Here is a 20,735-nt window from a genome sequence, read left to right on the forward strand (position 1 = left end):
TCTGAGTCCTGAAGAGGGCAGCACATCAGCGCTCTGTAGCCGACTCCGCACCGTTTGTCCCTTTGACTTGCCGTAGCCCACACCGCGCGATTAACTTGAAGTCTGAAGCTAGCCCAAAGTGTCACAGCGAGGTAGCATGCGCTTTTCTTTTGTTTGGAAATACAGCGCGTGATAACTGACCACACTACGCAGGACACAACATACTACAAGGTAACTTTAACGACTTATAAACGAAGGGAAACTGTTGTCGCTAAAACGAGGTCGATATAAAAGAAGTTAGCTTGAACTAGCTTGCTAACTTTAACCGTTGGTGCTAGCTAACCAGCTGTTAGCCCGCTGTATAGATGTAAACATGGCTTCCACTAAGTCCCTCTGTGTTTACCTGACTGATACATGGTGTGTTTTCAGGGTCCAGAGGCTCCATCGTGTTGAAGATGTGCTCTCTGGTGTTGTTTCCTCCTCCGCTGCCCTCCGGACAGACCACTCTGTGCGAGTCCAACAACGAGCTGCTGTCAGGAACAAGTACTGAAGACCGACTGAAGCAGGTCTGAGTCAAAGCTGCTGTGGTCACTTAACACACAACTGATAATCTCTCACAACATGCCAATGTATTGTGGTGAGATGTACAGTATCTTCTTGTGTGTTTGTACTGTGCCTAGTGAAAGGTTATCATTATAGTGTTGTGTGTTTCCTGCAGGAGTCCAGTCCTCTGAGTTTATATTTCCCCCGAGAGTCTCTGAAGCTCCACAGTCGCACAGAAAGCAGCAGCAAGGCGGCCTTCCTGGATCACTCAGAAACACTGTGGATGAGGAGCGCAGCAGCATGGTAGGTAACACACACACACACACACACACACACACACACACAGATTAGGTGTAGGAATTACAACACAGACTACATTATGTACACACAGTTGCCACTTTGTTAGATACATCTAGCTAAGAATAATACAGTCCAATACAGCAGTCCTGTAAATATTCCCTTCCTGAGGGTTATAAAGTTGTTTTTATTTTCAGTGTATTAGAGCAGTGTTGTTGATGCAACTTCATGATCATCTTAGAGGCTGTAGTTTGTGGTGCTGTTGGACTATGTTGCAACACACACAGAGTTTCAATTCAGTTTTATTTATAAAGCTCAGTATCACAAATCACAATTTGCCTCAGAGAGCTTTACAGTGTATGACATCCCTCTGTGCTTGGACCCTCACAGAGAATAAGGAAAACTCCCCCAAAACCCCTTATGTGTATAATAATAGTAGAAATATGACTAATAATAACAGCAGTAGTAGGAGGCCTCAGGCAGGACCACGGCAGCAGCTCAACCACGACACACGATCCAGGCGTAGCTGCCATAAGATAGAACCTGCGAAACAGTGGAGCACAAAGGCTCCAGAGAAGAAGTCGAGTTAGTGACGTGCAGTGAAGCCCAGTTAGCAATATGCAGTAATAGGACATGAATGTTAGCAAATGGAGGAGAACCAACTTTTCAGAAACTGAGGAGAGAGAGATAATTCTTTTATTTGGCTTACCATTGTTAACATAAATAATAGAGACACCTGTCACCACAACCTGCAGTTTACAAAATGATCGTAGTTGAATCAACAACTTTCAACAAAAATCTGAACACTACAACCAACATCAGTGCCTTGAGAGTGTGTCAAGTTTGTAAAACCCACAGTTTATTTTGAGGTACAGTGAATTTCTCACGTATAGCTTTTATTTCAAAGTGCCAATTCCTGCTGTAGAGTGAATGACTAATGGACAGCTACTGACCTACATGTTGGTGTGATTTATTGCAGGACTGTTGCATTAGACTGTGTTTTACCCAGGTGTACCTAATAAACTGGCAGGAAATCAAATCAAATCCTGTGTTGGTCGGACCATAATAACATTGCTATAACAGACAAGTTATAGTGCATTCACTGTAACTATAACTTGATTTCCGAGGCACGTTTTGGCAAGTAGGACATCTTGTAGTTGAAAAAAAAACTTTTCATGTAGGCCTTGGAATAAAGTTTGTCCAATGTCTTTCACATACAAAGATCATTTATGCAACTTTTCTCTGTACATCTCAGGCGGGACGGTGGTTTCACAGGACTACTCGATGAAATTACCAACTCAAATACAGAAGGTACGCCAAAATCTTCTGTTTGCTCTAACACATACAGTGATGACCTGCTCCTTCACTATTTATCCACTGATGTGTTTATACATCAACTCTCTTGTATCTTGTGCTCTTGTAGTGCCTAAATGGATGTCAGTGATTTCTGGTTGTACCCTGGCGTTGTTGAGATGGTTCTCGTCCTTTCACGGCTCCCTGTTTCCTCACCTCACAGTAAGTTGCTGTTAAATGTGTTGATTACAGCAGTACACTTAATCACCAGATGTTTGTCAAATGGGTATTACCTGTTTGTCATTTGTTCTATAGATGAGCAGTGAGGACATGCTCGCTGAATTTTCACAAGTTTTGAAGTGGTGAGTGCCAACTTTGTCATCTGGCATTTATTTTTGCTTTCAAAGGGCAAATGCTTAAAGATATTATGTATTATGAATAAGCTGGTTGTGAGCAGACATGCTGATGAAGAGCTGAGAGTTTTTATTATATTAATATAACTGTAGAGCTGAAACGGTTAGAAAATTAGTCTGCAGCAATTTTGACAATCAAGTTGCAACCCCCAATTCCAAAAAAGCTGGGACTAGAGTTGCAGCGATATAGCGATTTGAAGGTATACTGTGATATAAAAGTTGATAGTTACCATACTGTGTACATTTGCTTATCTACGATTTTGAAAAAAAAAATGCAACTGGACGGAGAATCTTCCCTTCCAGTGTCTCAGCTTTTTTGGAATCGTGGTTGTAATTGGTTAAGTCATTTTTCAGTGTTCTAGGTTCTCAAATATGAGGATCTGCTGTTTTTTTGTTTTCCTACATTAAAGTAAACTGAATATCTTTTGAGTTTTCAACTGTCGGTTGAATTAAAAAAGTCACTTAATGACTTTTAGGGCATTGTGATGGATTTTTTTGACGGTTTTCTGGTGTTTTATAGACCAAACAATGAATCAATAGATTGAAGGAATAACCATCAGGTTAAAGGACAAAGAAAACAATCGTTTTGATTGGAAAAACTGTGGGATCTTTTTATACATGTGCAGTATTTTTAAGCATTGGCTTGAAACAGTACTTTAAACAGAAATTTAATAATAGATATTAAAAAAAATATATATATATATAAATAATATATTTTCTGCTTACATCCCTCTTTCTTCTCCAGGTCTGACTGTGTGGTGCGGGCCTTCGCTTGGCATCCTCATACAGATAAATTTGCCGTAGCGCTACTGGATGACTCCATTAAGATCTATAACCCCAAAAGGTACAGTAACTAAGCTCTGAAGAAGGCAGACAGAACAACTTGTGGAATTAAGTCTACGCTGCATAATTGTAGTTAAAAAGATTACTGCTGATCAAAGCTCTACAGTGCTACAATGACATGAAACACTAATGCAGCAGGAACAGTTCAAACAGCAGCGTGGTAGTATACTGTATATAAATGTTAATGTGCTCTGATACTGAGGCAGAATCCAGCGCTGGAACACGTCCAAACATTCACTTTTTATAATAACAGAATGTCAGTGTTAGTCTGTAGACATACTTTGATGCAACTGTGAACCTCTGATCTCAATAACAAGTAGAGGGGCACTCGGAGAGCACAGATCTTCATTCACGAAGGTCAATAGAGAATGTGAAAGTAGGGGGGGTGGGGGCACATTCGGGTGAGATATGTGCTCTGTAATAATAATAATAATGTGATGCCAAATACCATGAAATTGTGATATTTTCTAAGACTGTAATTGTAGTGTATACATTCACGCTCATTCTGCTGCAACTCTATACCAAAGTAAAAACTCTCAGTCAAAAAACAAGATTTCTGAAGACCAGGTACGTCAGTGAAGGTAAAGCATTGCAGTCTGTAATCCAGATTTGGGCTGCCAGGTCATATGGATTTATCTTCTTTGTCCAGATACTGTTGCGAGACCACCATAGCAGGCGCAGGTAACAGGATGTGTACCTCACAAGACAATTCAACAAGACGTGATATCAACTTAATATTTCCTATTGTCCAGTTTTCTATACCAGTGGTTCTCAAATGTTGTGTGTGCCATGATGTCAGTCCAGGTGCACTGTGGGATTTTGTGAGACACACACATTATTATTGCAATATTCAACTGGGCCTCTACAAAAAGTTCTGAATGAATTTGTAATTTACTGCATCAGTGTGTTGTGCACACCCATTCCCTAATAAAGAGGCAAACTGTAGCTAAAAATAGAATTTAATTTTAAAAACCTTCACCAGGAACCTCTTTGTGACAATTTACACGTGGGAATTACTAGTGTGTGACACATCAAAAGCTCTGACTGCCAGCCACATGTTATCGAACTTATTGTGCAGAGATATAAGTACGGATTGGCTTTGAGATTTTGGCTTGCCCTTTGGTGTGTTTGAAAACTACTGCTCTATGATGTGTAAATATGAAAACACAACCACCAAATATGTTTGTTTATATTTCCAAATTTGTCAAAATATGGTTGTGCTGAGCTGTAGCCTCGTCATCTCAGCTGTGCATTAATTATGTACCACTACATTGGAAATAATTTACATAATTAACATTTGGAAAACCAAATTTTATCAGCAGCTGTTATCAAAAACAGTTTTTACAAAAAAAATTATATTCAAGAAGTTATTTTTTCTGGAGTCAAATTTAAAACAATATCTGTGGTGTAGTTTATTTCACACAATTCACATTTGGATGTGAGTTTAATTAGTTGCATAATATATGTGTATTAATGTTTCTATAGCCACACCTTAGTTTGAGAAAAAAATGGCATTACAGTTGTGTTTGTTCCTCCATGAAACCGCTGTCTGTCCCCGAGTGCTTCCTGACGACTGCTTTCTGTGTCAAGTTTGAGCAGCTACATGTGAAGGCCACCCCAGGCTACTGGTGAATGTGGATTGTGGAGTATTTGTATTTCTACAGTTGGCTGTTTTATCACTCTTGAACTTTACTACCATCGACAGGATTTTCAGATGTATGGCATTTATTCCACCATGGCCACATGCCTTATCTCACAATGTTAACAAAAGTGAGAAATAATTTGTGTGTCCACCCTGTGATGGTTCTTCCTTGGCTCATGCTGCAGTCTTCCACCAAGTTTCATGAAAATCTGATCAGTAGTTTTTCTGTTATTCTGCTGACAAACAAACAAACCGAACTGAAAACATAATCTCTTCGGCTGAGGTAATAAAGCTGTATGTCACCAGGACAGTTTGTAAACAGAAACACAAAATCTGAGTGCACGTCAGCCTCATAGTGCAGCCTTGTTCTTTTTTATTCTGGGACAGTATTTTCACTACTCTGTCTCCCTTTGGTCTCGTGTCTCTCAGCGCCACAACTCCCACACTGAAGCACCGTCTACAGAGGAATGTTGCAGCAGTGCAGTGGAAGCCGCTGTGTGCGTCTGCTCTCGCTGTCGCCTGTCAAAACTGTTTACTGGTCTGGCATGTGGACCCCTGCTCACTGTCAACCAGGTACGTAAACTCCAAACAGTCTTAAAATGATTGTAGTCAGTTCTCTCAAAAAACACTGAAAATTAGTTCTAACTTTTTGTGCATGTGGCTGCTGAATTTTGTGACGTGACATACATCTCTAAACAGTGGAATTTCTCGTGCTGCACTCTTCTCGACCCCTCCAGGCCTTCATCTGGTTGCGCTCAAGTTTTGTCTCATCCTGGTCACTCTCCCGTCACTTCCATCGCCTGGTCTCCAAGCGGATCTCTCCTCGCGTCGGCCTCACCTATGGACACCGCGATGATGGTACGAGGCAACAGCTTTGTCTTGAAGTCTGATTCATCTCGTAAGAAAGTGATTCACAAAGTGATTGTGGGCTTTTGTATCTTTGGATTCATTGTATCTTTCAGATTTGGGATGTAGCTTCAGAAAACTGTGTGCCTCTTCACCGTGTTGGAGGAGGCGGGGTCACCTTCCTGTCCTGGTCCCCTGATGGCAGCCGCGTCCTGGCTTCTACACCGTCTGCACTGTTCAGGTCAGAGACAACACTTCAGATAGCTGAAGTTTCTAATCTACCTTTGTTTTAGAGCTACAATAGCACATGTTATTCAACAGATATGTCAAGCTGCCAGTGACTATATGTCCCTGTCATGATTAGTGTGTACGGAGTCGATGCTGTATTACAATAAAGTGTCAAGCTTCATGAATATTTATGAACATGTGAGGGATTAGTGGCACAGTCTGGAGTTCAGCAGCTGTTATAAGATAATAAGTGGATAGAACGTGGTGTTTTTACACATCGATAAGTAAAGTTTCTTTCCTCAGGGTCTGGGAGACCAGGATGTGGACCTGTGAGCGTTGGCCATGTTTGAAAGGGCGCTGCCAGGTGAAAACTTGTTACCATGTTTTAAAGTTAATGTTTAATTAGGTAACATGTATTTTATTAAATGGTTATGAATGTGTGTTTGTCTGTTTTTGTTAGTCTGGTTGTTGGAGTCCAGATGGGAGCCGACTGCTCTTCACCGTACAGGAAGAGATGGTCATCTACGCTCTGACCTTCACTGATTCACCAGGTTATCTGTCCACAGTCTTTACACAGAATAACCAGTTGTCTTGTGGAATATTCAGCCTTGTTCATAACTGATGTACAGCTTCAATTATATTTGTTTAAAGTTGAATAACAAACTGATTATAGTACTTGAAGGGACAGTTCACCCCATATTTTTCCTCTTACCTGCAGTGCTGTTCATCAATCTAGATTGTTTTGGTGTAAGTTGCTGAGTGTTAGAGATATTGGCCATAGAGGTGTCTGCCTTCTCTTGCACATAATGGAACAAGATTGCACTCGGTTTGTGGTGCTCAACAGCGCCAAGAAATACATCTGAAAAACTCAACAGCAATGTTTCTTCCCTACAATCCTGACCTGGTTACTCAAGATAATCCACAGACCTTGTTGTGAGCAGTTTCATGTAGGAACTATTATCTGTCTAGTAGAAAGAAAATAGTTCCTATTTTAAACTGGTATAAAGTTTCTACCGAACTACACCTGCCAAATGTTTCAGATTCAGATGATACGTCATGTTTGTGGTCGACAAATAATAGGAAAATGTTTGCCTGCAGAGTTTTTTGTTTATTTTTTTCATGTTTGGGTGAACTGTCCCTTTAAAGAGTCTCAATAACTTAAATTGACCTGTATGATGTTGTTGTTATTCAGCAGGCGTACCTACATGCACATCAAAAGGGCCACAGGCAGCAGCAGTGGTGGCTGACCTATCAGAGACAACCTTTAACACAGCAGATGGAGACATCATGTAAGAGCTCTAAACTAGATTCGCTAATTAGCTGCTTTTCAGCTGAACTACATCAGAAACAGTGATGAGTTTGGTTTCCAAAAAGGCTCAAACAAGACTGTTTGAAGCATTTATTGAGTATTCAGGCAGCATTCAGCGCTGCTTGGCTTCCTGCCTGCTTGTAACATTACAGCCACTTACAGAAAAGTCAAGCTTAGTGTCACTTACTGTCTGCTCTGTCTGCCAGCGTCGGTGGAGAGATCCAGTCTTTAGCCTGGGACCCAACAGGAGAGAGGCTCGCAGTGCTTCTCAAAGGTCCACCTCTTCTCTTCATCACAATGAACCTGATCAGTGTTACGTTATTTTTTATTTTTAAAAACTCATCTGAGTCTCTGTATCTGATCTTCTCTCTCAGGTGATCCACAAGCAGCCGGTCGGCCTGCAATCATAGCCGTGTTCAAGACGAGAACCAACCCTATTTTTGAGCTTTTGCCCTGGTTTGTACTTTGACATGTGATTACATTTCATGCCCTAGTAGAGCTCAACAATATTGCATTTCCCAGTGTAGCCCTACTGCACATCCTCTCTGAGTGTACTGATTTTTTTCTTGTGTTTATGTTTTTAGTGGTTTTGTTCAGGGGGAGCCCGGTGCAGAGCCAAGACTGATGCAATTCCACCCAAACTTCCAGCATGGAGCTCTGCTCACTGTGGTCAGTCTTGCCCTGTATTTTTTACTCTCATATTATGTTTCAGTAAATAATGTTGTGGTTTCTGTGGGTTTTTATAAAGTCTTAAAAAGCATTGAAGTAAATTAAATTTCAAAATATTTTCTCCTGCCTGCTGTGAAGGAAAGAGAAAACTTTTTACTAACTGTTTGAGGGCTGTCGGGAGATGATATACACTTTTAAACTAAAAGTTGGATTGTTGTGACAGTGAAGACACGCAGGAGGCTGTTTAAACTTTATTTTGTGGAGTCAGCACCATCAGACCCGTCGAAAATACTGTTAGTGCTGCTCGCTACAGTAGATAGGAAGCTCATCGATTCATAATATGCATGTGTTGATTTTTGCAAAAACTTGCAATTAATTAATCATTTTTTATTTGGTAATGTGTTCATCTATTCTGGGCTGGCTGTTTGGGTCCAGGTATCATTCATTTGATTAATATTATTAGGAATTATTGTTAGAAACTGCTGGGAAGTACTGAAAAATGTGATATATCGATAATAAATAATATAAGATCATGTCTTCCCTGCTGGTTTTCCTTCATACTTTCATACTTAAGTTGGTATGATGGTGAAACAGGTATTAATGTGTGTTGCGTGTGGTATTAAAAAGGACTTAATGTATCAAATTTAACTTGGTGAACCTGCAGAATCCCTGATACAGTAGGAATCATACTGGTTACTCTCTACCTAATCCCAAGTAACATCTGTCTTTCTCTGTTCACAGTGTTGGTCCAGTGGAAGAATAACCCACGTGCCTTTCTACTTCCTGAGTGCTGGCGTGCCCCATTTTGGCCTCAGCGGCAGTCCGTCACTGCCACGCCCTCAGGAGAGGCCTGCAGATTTTGCTAATCAGTCGCTCTTTACAGAGCTCATCTCCTGACCGACCAACACTCACCGTCACACACTCACAAATCATTTTTGTCATCATGGATTGTTAATAAACCTGTAAAGTACTTGCTAAACTAAGACTTATGAGCTCCCTCATTTCTCAAAACAGCTAAGATGTGCTCCAAAGCTGAAATATTTTCTTACTAAAGATAAACTATGTAGGATTTTCATAAGAAGTAATGTATACACTCATACAGAGGTAAATCCTCTCAATCATCACTTATGACCCACTCTGTGTGTGTGGTGGTGTATTTTTCTAGAGACTTTGCCCTCTGCCTGGATTTTCTTGTTTTTTGGACGTTTACGGGCATTTACCCCCACAGCGCTCAGCTAAGTTCAGGGCTTTATGAAAAGGTATCAACCAGGTGCCAGATAGTAGCAGCAGGCATCCAAGAGACACAACTCAGAAAAAAAAATATATATAGCAAGTCAAAACCCCAATTGAGAGTGAATATGGGGTTGGATTTTACTTTGATTTTTGCTGGTGACTAAGTTTGCAATGCTGCATAATATACCTTTAAGTAAAAAGAAAACTCCACCAGTTTAAGTGTTGCATCTCAATAACACTGGTCTCTCAATATGCAGTTAAGAAAAGGCTCAAAATGTGTGCATCAGAGACATCCCCCATATCCAAGTCCACACTATATACTGTTTCTTAGAGGTTTTTTTGTCTGTAGTGTGTATAGAAAAGTGACAAAATAAAGCATACTGAAAGCAGACAGAACATAAATACAGTCAATTCTTCCTTAATGCAATGCACATAAGAAATGCAGGAGCTTCTTTCAGGAAAAATAAACCAGTGAAAAGGACAAATCTTGTGAAACAAAAAGTATTAAATGTGGGGGAAAACACTTTTTTATATGTTTAGATTAGTTGGCAGCAGCTTCCCAAAGTCACACTTTGACAACCATGTTTTATCATTTCCTGTCAGTATAAAATGGCACACTGTATTTGTTTTGCATACTAACTGCTTAAACAGTATACTTTGGTGATTTACGTATTATTAATTTTATTTCAGTCTTTACAGACCCAGTAGCGGCTAATGTTGCCTAATTTATTATTATTATTATTAACTAATTTATTTTTGTCTAATAACGGCTAGAAAGATATTCTTTGCTGATTTATTGATTAATTTTATTTCAGTCCTAATAGCCCAGGGTTACCCACAATGCAACTGGTCCAAAAGATTCAGGTGTGTTGAGCTAGTAGTGGCTAATGTCGGCTATTTTTTTGTATATTCACTGCTAAAACAGCATATTATGACGATTTAGTATATTCTACATATTGTACAGAATGTATCTATGTCTATTTGGTACACAGTGAAGCATTTTTACATTTTTTTTTTTCTTGTCAACGGTCGACCGCCGACCGTTTGGTCAGATGTTATGCTAGCAGCAGCTAATGTAGCCGTTAGCCTCACACAGAGATGAGGAAAGGCGACAGAGATCTGGTCAAATCACTTTTTTGTACCCCCAGATTATTAAGTAAGTTAAAGTTTAGTTACAGTCTATGGTCTGGAGGGATTGTGTTTTGGGTTGTCTGCCGGTCTGTCCGTCCCATTCTGAAAATGATATCTCATGAACACCTTGAGGGAATCTCCTCAATTTGGCACAAACATCTGGTTGGACTCCAGGATGACCTGATTAGATTTTAGTGGTCAAAGGTCAAGGTCACTGTGACCTCATCAGTCTCATTCTTAGGAACTGGTTATATAAAGAAAACCTTGAGGGAACTTCTGTAAATTTGGCACAAACATCCACCTGGACTCAACAATGAACTGAAAAGTTTTTGGTGGTCAAAAGTCACCGTGATCTCCCAGACAATGACAATTGTAACTTTGATCCTCTGACACATACGTCCAGGAGAAAAAACAAAATGCCATTCACCGAGCTCGCCAGAGACCCGGACAGCTCTGGTGTTATTTTGCATTGTTATAACTGCATACATTGTAGGTTGTAACATATTATGTTGGTTATTCATTTCCCTGTCATTGTTATTTAATACTTATGCTGTTGGTTATATTTGATTATTTTATTCAGTTAAATAATTAATATTGTGTTATCGACTGGTCATCAGTCACCTGAATGCACTGTCATCTATCTGACAGCTGTCACTGAGCTGTCAAGCTGTCATCTGTCATACTTAGTTGGTGACACTGATCTCAGGTGTCCATCTTGAAACTGCTGATTGTTTAGATCTGTGCTGCTGGGAGGAAGATGTGTGCAAAGCATCCATGTTTTAGGTAATGTCTTTGCAGCGACATCCATATTTGAAGAATTGTCAGCTGTCGAAACTACGAGTCTGGTCAGATGTGGATATAAACTGTAGTTTACTGTAACTTGACTAGTTTGCGGAGGCATTCAACCGTGAGGCTGCCATTCTAGTTTAATTTCAAGCTTGTAGTCTTCAGCCCAACCCACATGTGACATGTGACTCAAGTGACATATACACCTACAAGACCTGTGAAATAACTCTGATGTGTTAAATCTGCAGCGTTCCACTTAAAATGTGATCTAATTTATTGTTCTTTGTAAAATAATTGCCATTAATTTTGGTGCCATAACAATCAGAATAATATAATAATAATGATATACGTTTGGCTTGTTATGGTCATATTTAAATAATTAAAGAATATGTCACTGTAAAGGCTTAAGTCAAGCTTTATTACTCAGGACAGACCGGAGAAGAAGCTGGCCACAGCACAAGACGCAGCAATTCAGATGCATCATTACTCTACAAAATACTTGGTTCCAGTCAACAACATGTTCTTTATTTATGCCTATTAGTTCAGACAATCAGGAGCCATTACGCCCGGCCCCATCCTGACACCGCACAACGATTACAGTACTTTAGTTCCTGTTGGTATGAGATTCTCTCATATGAAAACACACTTTCATCACAGTCGTACTTTCACACACACTCACACACAGCCTATGCACTCACAGTCAAGAGTAACTGACCTCATGAAATAAAAAAAGTAGAATAAAAAAAACATTTAAGCACACATGAATGGTTCTGTTGAAAGAAGAAATACGTCCCCACGCCATTTCTGTTTTTATTCAAAAGTCAATTAAAAATCAACTTCATTCTTAATTCGGTTTTCCTTTTATTTTCCAATTTACATCAATTAGAAGTGTAGCAAAAAAAAAAAACAAAAAAATGATCATAATAAAATTAATTAAAAAAATGTACACGCCCTCACACACACACACAGACAACCCACCCTGGTTGTTTGTGAGCGTCCGTCCTCGGAGTCCCGCGTTCAGCTTGTGGGTCTCCAGAGGAGGCCTCCAAGTAGCCCCTGTCTCCCCTGTCTTAACCCGACTGTACCCCTCCTCCAGGGTGGAGTGTGAGTGTGTGGTGTGAGGCTAGTGGGAATTAGGGTTTGGGAGGGCTGGGGGGGACTGAATTACAGAACTCATAGCACCTTCTGAAGAGAGAGCAAAGATGGCCGTTCAGCCCCAGATCCACCTGAAAGCTAATTTTTGGTCAGCTCAGATTTAAACTCAACATTTTCACTTTGTTTTTTCAGCGTGAGGTAGCTTTTAACAATCTGGATGACTACAATAAAAAAAAGCAAAACAAATTTCCCTCAAATTCTTTCAAAACGTATTATTATTTTTCTTTTGGATGAGAACTGGGCCTTCCTCTGATGGGCAGTCAAGGGGGACAGGACATCGAAACATACATCCCAAATGTAACCTCACTTTCCAAAAAGTGTTGGTGTGCATATAGACACATGTACACACATAATGTGGAAATATATATAAAACCATCTGGTTGTTTATAAACACAGACTTTTACAACAATAGAACCAAGGATTTATAATACACAGTAAAGGTTTTACTCCTGCTCTCGATGGACAGGCATGGAGCACCTGGATTTGGTTTTACTGAGGATGTTTATTTTTGGTCTACACTGATTCAAAATGCCGTATTAGTGTGTCAGGAGGGAAACAGGGAGGGAGCTGGAGTAGGACTGGGACAGAGGTCGTGCGGCTGTTCTGTAGTGGAAAGGGGGGCTTGTCTTACTTACAAAGTAAACCCGTCCAGTCCTACCTCAACTCTGCCCACTCAGGTTAGACAATAAATAAGTGACATCAAGTCATGTTTCTGTTCTCCATAACTTGTTTGCTTGGTCCCTCTTCCTCCTGGCTCTGACTCATTCCCGTCAACAGTGGGCCATGGGAAACATGACTGGATCTCAGGAAGCGGGTTGACAGAGAATGCTGGTGTGGTGTACAGATATTGCCGGTGCCCTTCAGTGCTAACATCCAGGGAGTACAACTTGGAGAGCACTTCGTTGTGAGAGAAAAATTTTTCTTTTACAATTTCCAGTCTTCTTTATTGTGGAAGTGTGCGTGTAATGTTTTCATGGTTGAGTTTATTTATTTCCTGTGTTTTTTTTGGGGGGCCATTGTGATATTCCACTTTACAAGAAGCAGACTGCGCCTACTTCCACTCCAAACTCCTGATCCGCTCCTCCGATGTCCATGGGAGCAATGTCTACGATTGGCAGGCGGGAGGTTTTCTGTGTTTTGTACTCAAAGACAGTCTTGCCCCATCGGTTTGTATGTTTCTGTTGGTGGAGACAAACAGAAATGTGTTAAGGCAGGTTTTTAGAACGTTGCCGAATGGTGCATTGCAAGTAGTTGCCTGTTTCAGCTAGTCTTGTCGCGAATCTTTGGTCTAAACTGGGCTTCATGATACGATGACAATCATACATATCTAAAACTTTAAGAGAGATTATTTCCTCTGGCTCTGTTTTGCAGCTGTGTGCACCCACCTGGCAGCCATCCTCCAACACGCTGTATGTGAAGCGGCTGGTGCCCTCTGCGCGGATCTCCACATCGTTGGAGCCCTGCAGCTTCAGAGCCTTCTTCAGGTTGCCTGTGGCCTGGTCCATGTAGGCGACGCTGTTCTTGCAGTGGTAAGTGAGGTTCTGGGATGCCTCAGTGGACAGAAGCCTCAAGAAGGTCAGCTGGACACTGCCGGCGTTGGCGACAGGGCCGTCCTCAGCGTAGCTGAACTGTACGATCAGAATGACAGGTTGGGGAATTCATTAGCAGTGTTCAAGTTAAGGATAATTTAGTTTTACTTGAAGAGAAGTTTAAAGACAAAGACAGTATCTAAAGCCTTGTTTTGTGAAAGTGCACTCACGTGGAATCCTCCATTCATGGTCTCTCCGAACCAGACGTGTTTGCGGTCCTTGCTCTTGCTAGTCCACCAGTTCTTCTTTGGTACTTCGGCGATGCTCGGGGTGACGCAGGTCTCTCCAGTCTCCATGTTACAGAAGACCTTGATGGCATCGGCTATGCTGCCAATGTTGGGATCCACCCAGTAGGTACCTGGAGAAATGAGAAACATGGGTTAATGAGATGTATGGACATCAAGGTGTCTGACTTTTACTGTCCTTTGTTAAAGATATGAAAAAGCTGATCTTGTTCACAGTGGTGATGATATTCCTGTCTTAGTGTTCTGCCCCCTGTCCAAGAAAAATAACCTTCATTGTGATCTTATTCAGGCAGGGAAACTTTTACAGGCCCAGTCTTTAATTAAAAGGATCAGATTTAATGATATCTGTAAACTTTCTTTCTGATTCTGTAGCTCTGTCTTGATGCTGCAGGTGATGCAGCCATCCTTATGCCAGTATCACTCAACAAAATGAATCTGAAGATTCAGTTCAGCATTAGTAAAGCTGTTAATTTAATAATCCAAATTAGGCCTTTATTGATAGTACGATGGGGCGACATGCAGCAAAGGGTCCCGGGTCGGAAGCAAACCTAGGCTGCTTTGATAAGGACACAGCCTCTGTACGCAAGATTAACATTTTTAAGGCAAACCGTCATCAGACTAGCTTTCTCTGCTGTCTTTTTCATCCTACTTACCACTCTTCCACTCAGGGTGACACAGCTTCAGGTCTCTGCAGGTGCGAGCAGGGTTCTTCTGGCTGCCGTCGGGGCTGCGCAGGTTCTCAATCTGGCTGTTGAGGGACTTGAGTGTGGAATCGACCTCCACGTCGTGCTGCCTCAGGGAGCTGGAGGCCTCATCGGCCCTCATGTACCTGAGAGGATCTGGGGACTTCTCGGTCTGACCCAGACCGGCGAAGGCAGACATGTCGATGCCAGGGCCAGGAGGACCAGGAGGGCCAGGGGGTCCGGCGTTACCAGGAGGACCCTGAAAGCAGGGAACGGATCAGGAGGGCATTCATATACAAGACAGCACTGAAAAAGCACAGTGCACAGGTTTGTGGATTTAATTTTAAGGACAAGTTACGTACAGCAGGACCAGTTTCTCCGCTGCGTCCACGAGGTCCAGGTGGTCCAATGGGGCCAGGCAGTCCGTTTGCTCCGTCTTTGCCAGCAGGTCCAGCGGGTCCACCTGGTCCCTACAGAAACAGTGAGTGTTACAGTAAAAGCTGCTAACATGTCTGCATTAATCTGAAGCATGTACTGAACTTTCTGTTCAAAGTGAAACACTGTACTAGTTATTTTTTTTAGATCCACCATGTGGCCTGAATAAGAAAAAAAAATCTGATAAAGCAATTCAAATGTGCGAGCAGTTCCTCTCTGTTACCCCAATCACCTCCAGACCCTTTGCCTTATTATGCATGAAGATTATTTGTATGGTGACATTTCCCTTCATTTTCCTTATCAGGCGCAGTGCTCAGCTAATCTAGAACAGATATTGAAGTCCATTTCTGATCTCAGCAGGAGTGGTTTCACAAATCGCAGTCCCTCCTGTCTGTCTGCCTCTTTTCCTCACAGAGAGTAATTACAAAATGCCTCAGCTGCCCATCTTATCACAGTGGTGAGTAATTAAAGCACGTTGGCCTTTTCCTGTCCCCATCCTTGTCAGGTGATTTGAGAATTACAAAAAGACTAACCTGTGCCCTTCATTACCATCACATATCTGGGGCGTTTAAGCCGCGGGATGGAAATGTAATAAGAGTTTCTCTTCTGGTTTGCTCTTTTGCTCAGTTTCCTCACCTTTGCTCCGCTTGGTCCAGCAGGTCCGGCAGCTCCAGCATCTCCAGCAGGACCCTGTTAGGATGAGGACAGTAACAGATTTAACGGACAGATGAAGGGGAGTGAGATGAAAAATGGTACCACAGGGACGGACTATTAGATTTGGATTACTTACAGGAGGTCCAGGAAGACCCTGCAGACCAGTGAAGCCACGGTGACCCTTCTGTCCCCTCTCTCCGGTCTCACCAGATTCTCCTTTGTCTCCACGTGGTCCTTGGGGTCCCTTGAGTAAATGTTAAACATGTATTAAAATGCATGGCCGCATACATGTAGTGATTTTAATTACCTAAATCAAATTAAAATCCAAAAAATGTAATGATACTTATGATGATACTTACAGCCATTCCGCGAGCGCCAGCAGGTCCGGCGGGTCCTGCAGGTCCTTGAGCACCCTAAAGACAGAAATAACAGTATGAGTGTTTGCTCGTGATAACATTAAAAATATGGATCAGTACCTGACATTGTGTCTTTTTTCTGTGTTGTTACTTACACTCTCTCCTCTGTCTCCCTGCTTGCCAAGTGGTCCGACAGGTCCAGGGGAACCAGGGGGACCAGGAGCTCCAGGGGCGCCAGCAGGTCCAGTGTTACCTCGCTCTCCCTACAGGAGGACATGAGGGGATGAGTCAGGGTAACAACAACTTCTGCAAACTCGCAGATCGTGTAGATTTCCGTGTGATTTGCTGGACTTTTATTTGAGGCTGAAGTCTCTTACCTTGACTCCAGTAGCTCCATCTCTTCCAGGAGGTCCATCTGATCCAGGGGTACCCTGAGATACAGAAACATCTTTGTTAATGATATGGCATTTGATTTGATAGATCAAGATAGCAAGATGTGGACGATTATAAAGCAGTGAATGATTGATTGTGGAAGTTTTGCCACTGTAATTATAATCCCTGTTTCTACAGCAATAGATTGGTGCACAACTGATGTCCTGATGCTGTGATTTATAACATTATGTTGTTGTTACTGACCTCTCTTCCAGGCTCTCCAGCAGGTCCACTAAGTCCAGGGGGTCCCACAGGTCCAGGAGGTCCACGGTCACCAGCAGAACCAGAAGCTCCCTGTTTACCAGGTTCTCCCTACACACAGAGGACATATTATTATTAGATTTTAGTAGTCGACATAGAAGGCAGACAGAATAATCATCTGACTTTCATTGGATCAGTATTTTGTTTCTGTTGGCTGAGTGAGAGATGATGTACAGCGAGCAGGTCAGGGTGATGCAGGACCCCCATGTGAAGTGGAGGGGTCTTGATTCATCCTGAATAAATCAATATATATTAATAATGACCCAATGCTGTAGATTATCTTGCTTATTACACTGCTACCTCTATTCAAGGATAATGTAACTAACGAGTACGTCTAAGGCAAACCTAAGACAAACTACAGTAAGTTAAAGGCTTTTAATTTGAAACTGAAACAAGAACTGTTGAGTCAAAAATAAATATTTATATATATTTTTTTACATGTCTGTGAGATATTTTATAGATATAGATACTGAAACTGTAGTGACGTGTAATTCTGCTGGTATGATGTCAATATGACAAAAAAAGAAAACACTTTCACTGTCTAGTTTTGTTGAGATGGCACCACACACACAGGCTGTGTGGCCTATGTAATTGTGTGAATTTGTAAGAATGTTTGGGTTTGATCTGGCCTCTGTATAGATGAAAGCACTTACAGAAGGTCCAGGGAGACCAGGGAAACCTCTCTCTCCACGCTGACCAGGCAAACCAACAATACCACGAGATCCAGCCAGACCCTGAGGACCTGAAGGCCCATCAGCACCCTACAGAGTGAGGAAAGAGATGTCATGAAATGTTCTTGTTAAGGTGAAGTTCTCATTTAGTTTATTTGAGACTGGATGTTTTCTCAGGAACTCACAGGTGGTCCATCCTCTCCAGGCTCTCCCTTCTCTCCCTGTGCACCAGCAGGTCCACGAAGCCCAGTGTCTCCCTGTCTTCCGGGGGGGCCGGCATCACCACGAGCACCTTTAGGTCCGTCTTTGCCAGCAGAACCAGCAGGGCCAGCAGGGCCAGGGTTACCCTGTGATGGGACGAGGAGGAATTTCAGTGGGTAAGAGATGACGTACACTCCAAAATGTACACAGATCATTTTAAATTGACTCAGTAAATTAATTTACACTCCGAGAATTTGTTATTGATGAAACACTTACATTGGGGCCGGGAGGTCCAACTCTGCCAGCAGCACCAGGGAAACCAGTAGCACCCTGCCAAAGGGAAAAAGAGTTCAGTAAGCCAAAACATACCCAACCTGTTGACCTGATATATTTAAAGATAAGTCTACTCTGATCATTAACTCTCTCATTGCATTTTCTTGAGCAAAAGTCACCACAGACACAGGACACCATTACTCCAGTAGACTGCAAAATATTATAGACTGTATGTAATAAGGGACGTAGCTACCATGACATCACCTATTGATTTGGGGACTTCCAGTTTTTAGCCTCTAGTTCAGTGTTTCAGTCGTCGCCATCTTTTATTTTTGGAGCCAAAAGTGACTATATTAGGATGAGAGGGGAGGAGCGAGGGGTGGATTTGACCCATAGACTGTAGTGAAGTCAAGCGGCCTGACCCTTAAATATGAGTAACATTAAGCCTTAATAAAATATGAACGGGTGAGTTACATAAAAATTTACTCTCCATAAAGTTGTCATGAACTGTGAAAAGTAGCTATGGGCTGTAAACATGTTTATTTCTGCTGTAAAGTTGGGCATTTTTATATGGGGTCTATGGGGATTGACTCGCTATCTGATCTGATCTGATCTCAAGTGGCCATTTGAGGAACTGCAGTTTTTGACACTTCAGTATTGGCTTCATTTCTACGCCCCAGAAGCTGCCACTTGCAAAATACAGAGAGCTTTTCCTGGCAGCAATAGAGTTAATAAATCCAAATGTCAGCACTCACAAATATCATATATATCACGCTGAGGAAAGCCAAGTGCTGAAATGCGTCCGTTTGTGATACTGCTGTGCCTTATTAAAAGACTGATATATATGATATTTGTGAGTGCTGACATTTGGATTTATTCAGTTTGTGAGTTTTGGGTCGGCACCCTGTGATTTTTCAGACGGTGAGTCGAGCACATCAATTCTTTTGTTTAGCAATAGAGTTAATCAGCATTGCATGAACTTGTTCAGCAGAGAACTTGTAACAGAGATTCACTTGAATGCAAAAGGCCCACATTCTGCAAGTAGGAAAAGCATAACTGTAATTAATAGTAATGAATGAGAGCTGAATTCCATTTAGCTGCTTTGGCTTCAGGCTCTTGGTATTGTGCATATGGGCTCACTATCACACTGTCACATTTAACTGGGACACCTGAATGAAATGGAACAGTCACTAATGTTATTGCTGTAACAACTGTTTATTCCTGCTATGAGTCAAAATGTCTGCTGCTGTCTGGAAATGGCCTGCTATGCTGCCAGTTTTGGGTACAGCTGGTTGTACAGTTCTCCTCCTATATATTTATCTGACATCAACATCATTTTTTTGCTTTTGGTGCTCAGGTTTCTCTTATCGTATCTGAGAGCTTAGGATGAGACAGAAACTGTTACTGCTGTGGGCCTGATATTAGCTCATGCAAATAAATGTCATCTGACTGAAGGCACCTGCTCCTCAGTATTGGAGCTCACATTGTTAGGGAGGCTAGCTCTGGTAATATTCTTAATGGAAAATAGAAATATATTGTATGTAAATTAGTCCATGTCAGCATTACTGTCTTTGTTTTATTCAACGTAGCTACCCCTGACATTATATATGTTGTATTTTGTCTGTATATGTTTATAAATTCCTTTAGAGCTGCACCTGATGATTATTTCCATATCAGTTAATCTGCTGATCACTCTTACTGTTCATGATTGACTGCACCATCAATAAAATGTCCAAAAATAGTATAAAATACTGGTTACAATTTCCAGGTTCAAATGGATTGTTTGGTCCAGCCAACAGTCTAGTACCCAAATATTACTGTTTTAGGATTAAATGAGACAAAAAAAGTAATTACAAGTGTACACTACACTACACCACACCACTTATCTCTTAAATCAGTCAAATTAAAGAATGAATCAATGAGCAAATCAGTCAGTCAAGGTCTAGAACTTTGAAGTTCACCGTATATGTATTGCAATGTATAATATCTGTATCTGCATTCAGCAGAAGTATTGTGCGATTAAGTTCATGTAATTAAGTCACTAATAGCGTAGTGCCCATTTAAAACCTGCCTGTTCTAAACAGGCTGATTGCTCAGCCTCCATTATTGCCACTGTAGCTTTCTCAAGAATCGCTCATCCAAAAAACTTTACACTCAAAACTGTGCTTCCTGTTGTCCTGATCAATAAACCTGCCATGTCATACTGGTAGTTGCGTCCCCTAGCAATGCTTGAGTACACATGTCAAGATCCATCACTGATGCTTGAAAGTTTGAGTTTGCTTCAATGTAACATCTCCAGTCTCTTTATGCTTCTGTTGCTGATGTACTGTAGTGAGCAACAGAGAGCGAAACTGCTGTTCAGGGTTTAACAGTTAATATGGGTTCCCCCTTAATACACTACAGAGTGTGTACATAACACACTACTAATAGAGTACTGCTGGGATTACATTTTTTGTAGGCCAACCCTTAAGTTTTTATCTGCCTGGTTCCCTCAATAAAAAAAGCCAATGGGATTTTTCCATTAGATTCTGTATAACTGCAGAAATGAAGCTCAGTGGCAACAAAACT

At 41.4% G+C, this 20,735-nt stretch overlaps 2 protein-coding genes across 4 annotated transcripts in view; one reads left to right on the forward strand and one right to left on the reverse strand.

Annotated features, from left to right (window-relative positions):
- Positions 1–75: 75 nt before the first annotated feature.
- On the forward strand, positions 76–9,041 carry aaas (achalasia, adrenocortical insufficiency, alacrimia). 2 transcript variants are annotated; one of them, XM_033628141.2, is made up of 17 exons: positions 76–210; positions 409–545; positions 698–825; positions 2,075–2,130; positions 2,243–2,334; positions 2,428–2,474; positions 3,271–3,369; positions 5,440–5,583; positions 5,748–5,868; positions 5,973–6,097; positions 6,388–6,448; positions 6,545–6,635; positions 7,277–7,373; positions 7,600–7,667; positions 7,768–7,849; positions 7,978–8,062; positions 8,804–9,041. In XM_033628141.2, exons 2-17 carry the CDS (start codon positions 435–437, stop codon positions 8,957–8,959), a joined length of 1,563 nt encoding a protein of 520 aa, XP_033484032.1. In that variant the 5' UTR covers positions 76–210; positions 409–434; the 3' UTR covers positions 8,960–9,041. The 2 variants fall into 2 exon arrangements, with proteins under 2 accessions (XP_033484032.1, XP_033484033.1); XM_033628142.2 differs by having other exon boundaries at positions 7,280–7,373.
- A 2,568-nt stretch (positions 9,042–11,609) lies between these two features.
- The window catches only part of col2a1a (collagen, type II, alpha 1a), a 29,484-nt gene continuing 20,358 nt past the window's right edge, over positions 11,610–20,735 (reverse strand). For both annotated transcript variants that reach the window (XM_033629317.2, XM_033629316.2), the window contains 14 exons: positions 18,171–18,224; positions 17,879–18,040; positions 17,676–17,783; positions 16,966–17,073; positions 16,707–16,760; positions 16,485–16,592; positions 16,333–16,386; positions 16,110–16,217; positions 15,956–16,009; positions 15,247–15,354; positions 14,855–15,143; positions 14,127–14,314; positions 13,753–13,995; positions 11,610–13,545 (listed from right to left, as the gene is read on the reverse strand). In XM_033629317.2, coding sequence (XP_033485208.1) covers positions 13,399–13,545; positions 13,753–13,995; positions 14,127–14,314; positions 14,855–15,143; positions 15,247–15,354; positions 15,956–16,009; positions 16,110–16,217; positions 16,333–16,386; positions 16,485–16,592; positions 16,707–16,760; positions 16,966–17,073; positions 17,676–17,783; positions 17,879–18,040; positions 18,171–18,224 — 1,785 coding nt within the window. In that variant the 3' untranslated portion in view covers positions 11,610–13,398. The remainder of the gene's footprint in view (positions 13,546–13,752; positions 13,996–14,126; positions 14,315–14,854; positions 15,144–15,246; positions 15,355–15,955; positions 16,010–16,109; positions 16,218–16,332; positions 16,387–16,484; positions 16,593–16,706; positions 16,761–16,965; positions 17,074–17,675; positions 17,784–17,878; positions 18,041–18,170; positions 18,225–20,735) is intronic.

Source organism: Epinephelus lanceolatus, chromosome 8, assembly GCF_041903045.1.
Source record: "Epinephelus lanceolatus isolate andai-2023 chromosome 8, ASM4190304v1, whole genome shotgun sequence".
Classification (NCBI taxonomy): domain Eukaryota; kingdom Metazoa; phylum Chordata; class Actinopteri; order Perciformes; family Serranidae; genus Epinephelus; species Epinephelus lanceolatus.